Source organism: Chenopodium quinoa, unplaced genomic scaffold, assembly GCF_001683475.1.
Source record: "Chenopodium quinoa cultivar QQ74 unplaced genomic scaffold, ASM168347v1, whole genome shotgun sequence".
NCBI classification, from domain to species: Eukaryota; Viridiplantae; Streptophyta; class Magnoliopsida; order Caryophyllales; family Amaranthaceae; genus Chenopodium; species Chenopodium quinoa.
The window spans coordinates 1,264,855-1,277,085 of record NW_018742720.1 but is presented as its reverse complement, the minus strand read 5'-3'; the positions used below and the strand labels follow the sequence as shown (position 1 = coordinate 1,277,085).

The 12,231-nt window shown below is 31.9% G+C and overlaps 1 protein-coding gene across 2 annotated transcripts; it reads left to right on the top strand.

Moving 5' to 3' along the window:
• The first annotated feature begins 2,717 nt into the window (after positions 1-2,717).
• Positions 2,718-9,306, top strand: LOC110723106 (E3 ubiquitin-protein ligase At1g12760-like). Of its 2 annotated transcripts, none has more exons than XM_021902405.1 (5): positions 2,718-2,866; positions 3,974-4,808; positions 7,023-7,148; positions 7,234-7,507; positions 8,610-9,306. In XM_021902405.1, the coding sequence occupies exons 2-5, from the start codon at positions 4,141-4,143 to the stop codon at positions 8,823-8,825; spliced, it is 1,284 nt and encodes a 427-aa protein (XP_021758097.1). In that variant the 5' UTR covers positions 2,718-2,866; positions 3,974-4,140; the 3' UTR covers positions 8,826-9,306. The 2 variants fall into 2 exon arrangements, with proteins under 2 accessions (XP_021758097.1, XP_021758096.1); XM_021902404.1 differs by lacking the exon at positions 2,718-2,866 and adding an exon at positions 2,908-3,095.
• Positions 9,307-12,231: the final 2,925 nt, after the last annotated feature.

Here is a 12,231-nt window from a genome sequence, read left to right as displayed (position 1 = left end):
AAAATTTTTGATCAATAATATCTTTAACTATCAATAAGTATAAATTCTAACAATTGAAAATTAATAATCTATTCATTGAGACGTTTCCAACTAGTACTCACGAGACTATATTTTTTTCTTATGTATAAATCACAAACATTAGTCAAAGTAGGACAAAATGGACCAAATATTTAAAAATGGAGGGAGAAATACTTAAAAACATGCATCAAGACTAAGGGCCTGTTCTCTTACGTTGAAATTCATTTCAGTTCAGTTCAGTTCAGCTCAGTTCAATTCAGCTCAGTTCAGTTCAGCTCAGTTCAGTTCAGCTCCTAATTTTCTTCTCTTATAAAATATTCATTTCAGTTCAGTTCAGTTCACTTCAATTCAGTTCAGTTTAGTTCAGTTTAGTTCAGCTGAGTTCAGTTCAGTTTAACTGAGTTCAGTCAATGAGAACAGGCGTTAATCTAACAACATAATGAACAATAGCATCTAACTAATTTATATTAGTAAAAAATATAGTCAAAACTAATAGGAACAAATGGAGTATTAGATTACTCAAATCCAGGTTATTAAAATAAAAAAATTTGACAAATCTTTTTTTTTTTTTGAAAGAAAAAAGTTAACAAATACTCCCTTTGTCCCTGATTGATAGTTACTTTTGTCATTTTTTGTGACTCAAAATGTTAGTCACATTTGCTTTGTTCAAGTACCATTAATATTTTTTTTTTTACCAAAATTCTTTAACGTTTGCAAATATATTTGTGCAAATTTAACTTTCCCATGTAAATTAAACTTTTCCATGTACTTTAATTTTTTCTCTCTCTATTTTTTTGCATACCCAATGTAAATTTACTTTTTCAATGTACTTTCTTTATTTCTCCTTAATTCCCGTGATTTTTTTTTTTAGCAAAAATGACTATCAATCGGGGACAGAGGGAGTATAAAACTGAAAAAATTCTTATTATTACATCATTTCATGTGCGCGATTGATTAATGAATAAACAAGTCAAAAAGCCTTCCATTTTTCTACTAAAAAAACATTAAAAATTTAATTTGCTTTAATTACTACTCCCTCTGTCCCTTATTTAGTGGCCTGTATTCTATTTTTGGTAGTCAAAATTTATTCCCCCCGTTTTAAAATACTTGCTCCATTTTTTTATGCGCAGAGTTTTAGGAGAAAGTAATAAATTATAGAGGTAGTGGACTAGTGGGGTAGATGGAAGAATGAAAAACTGTAAAAAGCAAAAGTAGTTGAGAGAATTAGAGGAGAAATAATATGAAATTAATAAAATATGATTATGTTGGGTCCACTAGGTGATAAAGATAAATTAAATATAGTAAAAACTTTCCACATAAGGAAATGAAGTAAGTATTAGAAACGGTTAAAATTGAAAGTGGAGCAAGTATTTAGAAACAGAGGGAGTAGTGATCTATTTCTGTTTTAAGTGTGTACTTTTTTGACAATATTACACTCTTTTTGATGAGTTATCATAATTTTCTTTTGTACTCTTAACATCATTTCACAACACTTTCTCTCTTCCTCTCTTTAACACTACCAACTACATTTTCTTTCTATCTATCTCTCTCTAATCTCACATGCATATTTGTACTCCCAATAATTAGTTTTAAAGAATGTACAACTTTAATAATTCTCGTGAAAAAACCCAAATAGATCACTAAAGACGGGCCAAAGAGAGTACTTCTCCCGTATTAAAGAAGGGAGTATTCACATTTGAAATCTAGCAACTTTTAATAGAGTAGTACGATTTGACAAAATCTTTTAAGGTTGTGCTTTATTTATCCAATTTTCACCTACTTAGGACTTGTTCGACAAAATATAATTGTGAAAGTAACTATTAATTGTGTAGGTAGCTGATAAATATGAAGATAGATAATTTAGGTATGAGTGATTGACAAAGTAATGGTTAACCAGTTGCTACATATAAAAAGAGTATAGATAAAAATTTCAACAACTATCTCTACCTTCAAATGCTAATATTTTAAACTTTTGATACTCCCTCCGTTTTTTTTAAATGCATCATTTTGATTTTTACACTATACACATACCATGATTGACTTAATTTTTTCACCTTTATAAAATAAATAATTGTTATTATATAATATATCAGTAGATTCGTCATAATGTCTAGTTTCATAATATAATTTTGTTATAATTTTTACTAATTACCAATTAAAGATATTAATGGTCAAAGTTGCGTTTCGGCAATTGTGCCGGTCAAAATGATGCAAATAAATAATAATAAAAAAACAGAGGGAGTAAAAGTTACCGCTCCCACTAAAAACTATCGCAACCACAATATTGCCAAAACTCATATTTTTTTTGTTAAGTAGGGGAGCTACTAAAAAGCTAATGCGAAACACGCCCTTAAACTTCTCTAAATCATGCAAAAGCTAAATTATACTTCGTATATAACTAAAATTTCGTAGTATAAGAAAATACATAATCACTTGAGATACAATGAATTATCTCAATTGTTCATTTACTATCCTAAATAATTATTCATAAATATACGTAAATAAATTAAATTATGTATTAACAAACCTATTCAAGCACGTGAACGAATATTCAAAAGAAAAAGGAAGTATCTTCCAAAAGAAAACAGTAAGAAGGAAAACGATTTAGAGCAGAAACTTCACTGAAATTTCTTTCTTCCACCTCTTTTTAAAAATCAATAAGATTAAGATTTTTTTCTTCAATTTTCATCACCTTATTACTATATAAACTTTATTTTCATTATTAAAAAAAAAAAGCAAAAGAAAAGATAATGTTTGAAAAATCAAAGAAATTAATGTGCATCTCTTGCTGACTGACACACAAAGTTAGTCCAAGTATATTCCAAATCGACGCGGCCAAGCAAAATAGGTAAGCACAAAGAATAATTTTGCTGACGCTATTTTTACTTTTTTCCTTTTTATTTTTATTTTTATTTTTGCCATTTGTTGAATTTGCGTAAATCTTGTAAACTCCCAAAAAAATTAAAAATAAGAAGAAAAAAAAAAATAAATAAATCAAACCCCGGTGTTTAAAACCCCATAAAAAATCACTGCAAAATTATTATCCTCATTAATTTTTTGTTATCAGCATTTTTATGGTAAGTTTTTCTTTGATTTTGTTGAGCTAAAATAATAGTAATGATAATAATGATAGGTGGATAGATTTGTGTTTGTTAAGCTGCTTTGAAAATTTAATTATACTGTATTGAGATATGAATTGGGTCAATTTTAGTTCTGAAATTTAAGTTAAATCTGTTAATTTTTCTGGGGTTTGATTGTATTTTTAGGGATTTTGAATCTAATCAGTGTGTTGATTTTGTTTGACTCATTTTGGGTTAGTACTGATTATTAGTCAAAGTTTGAATTTAGGTTTTTTTTGGGAGAATTTTAAGTGATTTTGATTAATTTTACTGTGATGGGTAGTTTTTGATTTTAATCTATTTTGTGGGGTTTTCTTCTTGTTTGTGATTTTGCTGAAATACAATTTTGGAAAATTTCTGGGTTGGTGTAATAATCTGGGCTTAACATTTGATGATTTTGCTGAAATTTTAGGGGTTATTTTCACTCTTTAATTGTTTTAAGTTTTGTATATCATGTGTTGTGACCCTTAAATTCTTGTAAAACTGGGTAATTGGAGCAAACTTGAGCTCTTCATTGTGCCTTTTACTTGGTTTGTACATGGTTGCGGATTCGTGGGGGAATTTGAGTATTTTAGTATCTGTTGCTTGTAATTGTACTGCCTTGGGTTCTGATTTAGTGTAAAGATAAGAAACAGGGTTGCATTTTGAGAACTAGCAAGCTGAACTGGGTGAAAATGTATAATTTCTTGGATTATTAGTTCTTTAATTTGTTTAAAATTTTTGAGGTTTTTATAGAGGCTTCCATTGCATGTATTGAACAAATTTCTACATTTGAAAGAGAACAGAAATTTTAAGTCTTAGTGTCTGACAGTGTTGTTTGTTGATTCTATTAACAGAAGGACCAGGGTTAAGATTCAGTGTACCTTTTAGACTAGTCAATAGCTTGTTATTGGTGGTATCAAGTTATCGCATTAGGCAGGCTCATTAGTGAACATTTTGATTTCTACGGTCTTAAATCGAATCTCCATGCATTCATTCCTCCCGTTTCTATAGGTTGTCTTGAATGGACCTGCGGTTTGCAGATTATCAATGTAATAGCCAATCTGATAAATACCCGTTATTGATGGAGCAACCAGAAAGAAGAAATGAGAATGAGCATGTGATTGACATAAGGAGGAGTTTAGAGGCAGCTTCTTCTGGTTCTGCTCATGATAGAATTTCTAATGAGTTGGACTCTACTCAACCTGAAGACAGGCCTTCAAGTAGTGCCAGGGCTTCCGTTTCTCAGCTTTCACTTCCTCTTTCCAACATTTCAACCTCCAGGAATTCATCAAGCAGAAGAGGGAATGGTCATAGCCGAAGGCGCAGAAGCCCACTAAATTCAGGGTTGTGGATATCTATTGAACTAGCTCTCACCTTAGGTCAGATTGTGGCTTCTATCATAGTATTATCTTTGTCGAGGCACGAGCATCCACGAACTCCATTATTTGCTTGGATTGTGGGTTATGCTACAGGGTGTGTTGCAACTCTCCCTCTTCTCTACTGGCGTTATCTTCATCGTAACCAATCTTCCGAACAAGATGTTTCGCTATCCAGACAACCTTCTTCTAATGGTAATCCAGCTGTTGGACATTCATCTTCTCTTACTACACAAGTTATAGAAGATGATAACCATACCAGTAATTCCAACAGAAGTGCAAGTGCTTTAAGTGTCGCAATGGGAAATGCCAGGTAATGATTGGAATTTTGACACTGGTCCTATGTTTGAAGATCTATAATGCTCTTTTCCATTGCTGATATGCTTTATACATTACTGATCAATTATTGTCCTAGTATTTATTTTGCTGACTATCTATTCATTTATTCATTATGCTGGCTCTTTGCCTTTTGATCTTGCTTCCTACATGTGGGCCCCTATTGTGGACAATGTTTGAATTTTATGTACGTTCGAAAACTATCAGATCATGCACTACTGTACTAATGCCATACACAGAGTAGTATTTTTATATTGAACTGTTAAATTTCTCATGTTTTATGTTACAATTCATGTACATGGATTCAGCTTGTAAATTTAGCTCGGTGCCTGCTTTTTGTGCGTTGACTTCTCTGTATTAAGAAATATGACTTGGATAATAGCAAACGGTTTTTTGTTGTTGTTTTTTTTTTTTGGGGGGGGGGGGTATTGGTAAAGGAGTAAATTGATATGGAGATGGACCATCTACTTCAAAGGGATGCTCTCCTACACTCTTGGGTAATGCCAGTTAGACTTCACATAATCACATTAATTTGGTCCTGGCACTTATTTTTCAATTTTAAGGCCCTAAGGGCTTTAATCAAGCAACTAAGCAATCATCTTTTTTCCTTGAGCATCGCTAAAAATTAAAGCATTAAGGTGATTAAAAAACCAGTTATCATTTATTAAGAGGGGTTGAGATTGTATAGGTAAGACTTAAGAGGTTTTGTAATAACATATTACTTCAGTAGTTCAGTTTTCTTCTGAGGTATGTGGAAATCCTGATGTGGCCCCTTCTTTGCAATTGAATTCTTTGGAACTTGAACTGTTACAAATCTTGTTTTTGGAAGCTGTGGCTGGTACCAAAAGTGTTGCCTTGCTGCTGTGACCACAGCAAAGAAGCCTTTTTGAAACACACCAGAAAGTGATCTTAATGACAATAAATGCCCACTGTAATCCTTGTAAGTTGCAAGGTGGCTGTTTTCTGTGAGACACACATGGTTTATATGTTTTCCACTGTAAACACTTGACCTCCTTGTTGTGCTCCCTGTATAGGGCAAATTGTTGCATGAGGTCAAGATGTTGGCCATTATTTGCCAATTAAGCTTCTTCTTAGAGAGCTAGAATGAAAGTCGGATAACTTCCACTTGACAATTGGTTTGTGATCTGAAAACTCTAATTTACCACCCAAAATTTAGATCTTTTGCCCATGTAACTTCACTTTTTAAATAAATTTGTTATTGATAACTGATAAGTATAGCAGCATCACTTTCCAAACCATCATTGCTGCATGTTTTAATAGTGTTAAAAGTAAAAGTGTTGCGATAACAAATCTGTTTTAAAAGTTCAACCTCTAGTTGCACAAAAACAGAAATTGGAGCCTTGAAGATCCCAAATGTTCATAAAAAACTGGTGTGATGATGCAATTTATTAGCTTTTTATTTTAAAAAATTTTAATTTTTTTTTCGACTGACTAATATAGACTATATAGCTTAATAAAGCTTCATAGACCTGGGTTTTCTGTGCCATGCTTCTCTGTGGCCTTTTGTGCCAAATTTGTTCAGGACTAAGGCCTTCTGTAGCTAGTCCATTAATTTGCTTAATATCATGTACGGCATTTGTTAATAAAATTGTACACTTGTATATGCAAACACTCAAGTATAATACTCGAGCATGCCAAATGAATTGCTTACCTGTCCTATCTTCACAAACTGTGCTCTAAATTAGAAAACCTGGACTGAAATAACTATTACTTTAAAATACAAAACTAGTGTTAAAGAAGATTGTTTTGCTTGATTTTTGTAGAAGTATGTCTGCGTTGTGTATTTCATGCTTTTCCTAAGATATGATAGAAAACAATTTTTGAAGTCAACAAGGTTTGACTACAAAAGTCATACACATGCTACTATTTTGGAACTGAGGAAGTATTCATTCTTTTTACTTATGTGCTCTATGGTGAATTGATTTCATTTTAGGCACCCTAAATTTATTTACTGTAAAATTTGCTAATGTAACAAGATAACAATTTGGACTTCTGCAAGTATTCTGAGAGGTTGGGTCCCGAAGCTTGATTGATTCTTTGTACTCTTTAGTCTTTACTAATAACATAATTACTTAGTTGATTTTTGTTTTTTCCTGGTGCTTTTATTTTTGGTTGCAAATGATATTTTAGAGGAGCAAAAGAAATTTATGTGAACTTCCTTGTGCTACAGGCTAAAGGTCTCAATTGAGTACTTTAAGATGGCCCTAGACTGCTTCTTTGCAATCTGGTTCGTGGTTGGTAATGTGTGGATCTTTGGGGGTCATGCTTCTTCTACTGAAGCTCCCAACTTGTACAGGTAAATGGTCGTGTTTGCGGTTGATCTTCGTAGATTTTCTCCGCTTTGCCTGAGTTACTAACTCAGAAAGTTTCACTCTTATCAGGTTATGTATAGTGTTCCTCATCTTCAGCTGCATAGGATATGCTATGCCATTTATTCTCTGTGCAACAATTTGCTGCTGTCTTCCATGTATAATATCTGTACTAGGCTTTAGGGAAGATTTAAACCAAACCCGAGGAGCAACAACGGAGTCAATTAATGCTCTTCCAATCTACAAATATAAGTTAAAGAAAAACAGACACAATGACGGTGGTAATGAGGCTGGGGTAGTAGCTGCAGGAACAGAGAAGGAACGCGTAATATCAGGAGAAGATGCTGTAAGTGCTTTCTGGCCAATCCTTACCAGCCATGATACTTTGTAATTTGTTATTCTGTTGCTTTATTTTCTTAGTAGTTGTGAACTATATGTCATGAAAACAGAAACAGGAAATGGGTACCTGCCAAGGTAAGTCAGGAAAAGTAGGAAAGTAGAAACTTTTAAATTAAATGGCCGTAAACATACAATGCATTTTTATGTAAAGCTAGAAGTCAATTTTTGATAATATTATTGTAGAAATTGAAGTTAAGTGACATTTAAAGCATGAAAATAGATCAATGGAAACCAAAAATTGCACATGGATCTCCAGCGGTTTGAATTTTGCGTGAGTTAATAACCATGAGGTGGCTGTAAATCTTGAAAAAAATATCTCAAGATTACAAAGATGCATTTCAGGAACAGGAGAAAGTTTTCATGACAATGAAGAGCTATACTGCTATATAATGACTACTGTAGAAATTTTATTATTGGAATGCTCTATTCAATTGTCTAGACTAGATACTTAGCTACTGGCTTATTCAACTTGTTACAATCTCTTGCTTTTAATGAACTGGAAGTGTAAATTCTAATTGCCAATAGTTTTGCATAGTATCAGTTTTCATGTGATTGCTTGTCTAATTATGTAGACAGGTTTGAAATATAGTACAAGGAGTTGATATGTGCAAGCCATAAGTGGCTCGCTGCACCTTGAGCTAAAATCGATCTAGTTAGATGGACTAAAACAAAACAGTCTGCATGTTTAACTTATAAGCCCCAGTATCTAACAATATCTTTGTCCGTTCCTCTATTTATTGGTTGTACTGCCATCTACGCCAAAAGAAGAATTATGTTAGCCATTAGCCAAGTACGACCTTTCTATGATACATAAGATGTAGTTAGCTACTTCCTAAGTTCCTTTTAATTGATGAAGCTAAATATCTGAATCATGATTAAATTATATCTATTCTTGGGTGCTAAATTGCTTGCTCTGTATATAGCAGTTCAAAGCTTAAATTGCCTCACAATGACACTAGAAATGGGTCTAGATCTTATTCTTGTTTTGTGATGCCTGGTTTGGTGATTGTCCAGATCCAGTTATATGACTTTGTCCTCTCTTCTTTCAGGTTTGTTGCATATGCTTGGCGAAATATGCAAACAATGATGAACTTAGGGAGTTGCCATGTACACACTTGTTTCATAAGGAGTGTGTGGATAAATGGCTCAAGATTAATGCACTTTGCCCCCTTTGTAAGAACGAAGTGGGTGAGTCTTTGCTCAGTTCACTTGCTGGGGCAACAGCCAGCCTACGACGAGCTGAGAGTAGGGTAGTTAGCAGTTGAGGAGGCATTGGCTTGTGATATGACCAAACCACCCTATGTTTCTGCAACATCAGCGCCAAGACTATATTATATTCAAGTATTAGAGCCATTCTCTGGCATGATTCGAAGAAGCACCCCATCATTTGGAGGTTTTATCATGCGGTTTCACTTCCATTGCTGTCATGTATCATAATGTCTTAATTAGACCAGTGTTGATAGCTAGAGTTGGTTCATAAACTGAAGAAAAAAGTTGAAAAAGTCTACCTTTTGTAAGATATACACACCTTTTCTGTTTTGTTGGTGATGATTGGCCATGTTCTAAAGCTATTTGGTTCACAATTTCATTATTGTATAATGCTATCTTTAAAATTACAATGTGTTTGGAAAATTAGAAGTGCAGAAAACTCCGGATCTCTAAGATTGTGTATGTTATTCGGAGGAAAATCTATGGAAAAACTACAATGGAGAAATGTATATAAAGTCTTTATTTTTGGTGTTGTAAGTTTATAGATTTTCTTCAAAATTTGAGTGTAAACCGAGTAAAATAAGAAATGGAAGATATAGATTATTATCTAAAATGTAATAAGAAGAATTACTCTACCGGTTTGGAATCTCTTATAGTTTAACCTAACTTGAGTAACTGGGCTAGAAACTTTGAGTTCAAGGGGTTAAGGGGAGTCCAACTTTCAAAGTGCCCTTAGTGGGTATTGGACCTCCAATTTGAATGTTATAAGACTTTTTTTTTTTCTTCTAATCACTAGATTGACCTCGCTTGGTGGAAATAGATTTATTAGCCAATAGCTTTTCACAAGATAAGGCAATCATGAAACATACGAAATACTCATATTGAAAAAGCTTTGTCATTTAATTCCAGTGAGCAAATTAAATAATATTTGAAATTAAGAAACTTGCACACTAAATCAGTAAATACCATCAGCAAATTACATAAAATTAAACTTAAGAAAGTAGAGGAAAAAAAAAAAAAAAGAAACATAAAAGAAAGTGAGAAGTTGGCTCTATTTGTCAATATATACAATGTGCCTCTTAACATGTGGGGTTTGAAATTTTAGGCCATGTCTGATAACACATTTCAGGTACCTTAAATGATAAGATAGTGAAATTTTAAGGCACTTAAATGACTAAGCTAGAACTGTTTGATAAGCATCTTAAATCAAATTATAAGACTTTATTGAGATGTTAATTAGAGTACCATCTCAAATTAAGGTTCATAATTTTGTAGTTATCCCTTTAAATTCTTTTTATTGTAAAATATATATTATTATTTAAAAGTAATTTATGCTACCTAAAAAAAAGGTTCTACCAAACATCTAATGAAATCTAATACCTTATTAATTTCAGCAACTTATCAATTTCAATTACCTTACTAATTTCAGCTAATTTATCAGTTTCAGCTCCATTTTAGATATCGTGGCCAAACATAGCTTTTGAAAAAGGATGTTATGTGTTTTGATGATATCACATTTACACGTTTAACAAAAATGTAAGGCCTCATTTAATTAGGGACCTGTTATGATTGGTGTCCTTGTTAGGTTGGCCTTAGCCGAGCAAGGAGGCATGAACACATGACAATAAATTGAGTTTAAATTTATTCTTGGCCAAGATTCTTTTTTTAAAGTATCTTTTCATGAAGAGTTACTTAACCCAAAAACTCTTTTATTGATGCAAAAATAAGTTATCAAATTTCTCTCTTTCTCCCTTCCCCCCTAGGTTGTTGGTTCTTCCTTTTGGTTGAATTTCTCTCCCCTTCAAGAGCTAGTTGGAGAGTTAAAGAACCTCATTGCACCTATTCTTATACATAGAAATGCTTTTGTAATTTAATTAGAATAATTATTTTCAAGTTGAGGAAATTTATTCTCATTCTTTAAAACCCAAGATTTTTCTTAAAACAAAAAAAACAAGAATTATAGGAATATGTATATATATCTTCTTGGAATATTAGTTTCCTCCCACCTATCACTAAAAATTTATAAATATTCTAAATTTTATCGTAATATTCTTGCTTTAGTGCATAACGTACCTTGATGTCATCGATTTTCTTTTGGAAGTTTTACAAATTTTTAGCAATATGTGGAAAAATTATTCCACCTCGTGATTTTGTAGATTCATCACACATCAGCTTTTACTCGTAATAAGAATTCAATGAGGGTTCTATAAGGCTATGATAGGTGGTTTTTACAAAAACAATGTCTTGTATTTTTAGAATACAATTCCACCAACATTTTTACTTATACATATAGTATATATATATTGTCGTAACATTACTTTTATACTCTACTAGGTTAGCATCTGTGCGATGCACGGGTTTACCAGTAATTTATATTTGAATTTTCGTAATTTTTTTTTTGAGTTTAAAACGTTCATAAGTTCAATTAATTGACCTCAATAATGCTAACAACTCCTATAAAGATTCTAACAACCTATTATCAACATAAATCACCAAAGTAATAGGTACTTATTTTAAATTAATTATCTAAAAAATAGCTACAATCTGTTTTTAATTAATTAGCATTTAGTTTTAAAAAAAATAAAAATATTTGAGCGGGAAATTTTTTCATGAAATAGCGCCACGTGTACAATTTTGAATAACGATGACATCAGCGGTTGCTACTTTAGTACTTCCTCCGTTCTGTTAATATTGCAACAAGGAGGAAATTACGCATCCTGAAACACCTTTTATATGCTAAATATCTATAATTGTGTAAGAGTAAAAATTATAAAAAGTTGATATTGTGAAAATATTTTATGAGACGAATCCAGCAAGATCCCACTTGACTATATTTTGCTTAACGTATAACTCATATTACATGGTCAAACAAGAGTGATGAATAGTGCAAAAAGTCCATTGTTGCAATATTAATAGAACGGAGGAAGTATTAGTTATAGATAGATTATTTACACACTTACTTTGACTCACGTTGTTGATTTAATGTCTTTTAAAGTTCTTTAACATGAATCATTAGTAGTTTATTTATTTATTTATTTTTTATACGTAGTTATATCTTCGTTTGAATTAATACTGTCCAATACTTTATATAAACAGCTTGTCAAAATCGTATTTTACAAGGGATGTGTTTGGTAAACAACTTATTTGAGCAAAATTAGTTTTTTTGACTAACATTAGCTTATTGACTACAATATTAAATAAGCTAATTCAAGGTGTTTGGTGGGAAACTTATTTAAAGATCTTATTCTACTAAATAAGCTCTTAATGGAAGCCTTTTCAATTAGCTTATTCATTAATATATGGTAAAATGACACTTATAACCCTATTTAATTTAAAATCCTACCTAAACTACCTATCCCACAATTAGCTTATTAGTCATTTTACATATTTAAACAACTTTAAGCTATAAGCTATTTACCTGACACTTTTATACAATTAGCTAATAAAATAAGTTAGTCAAAT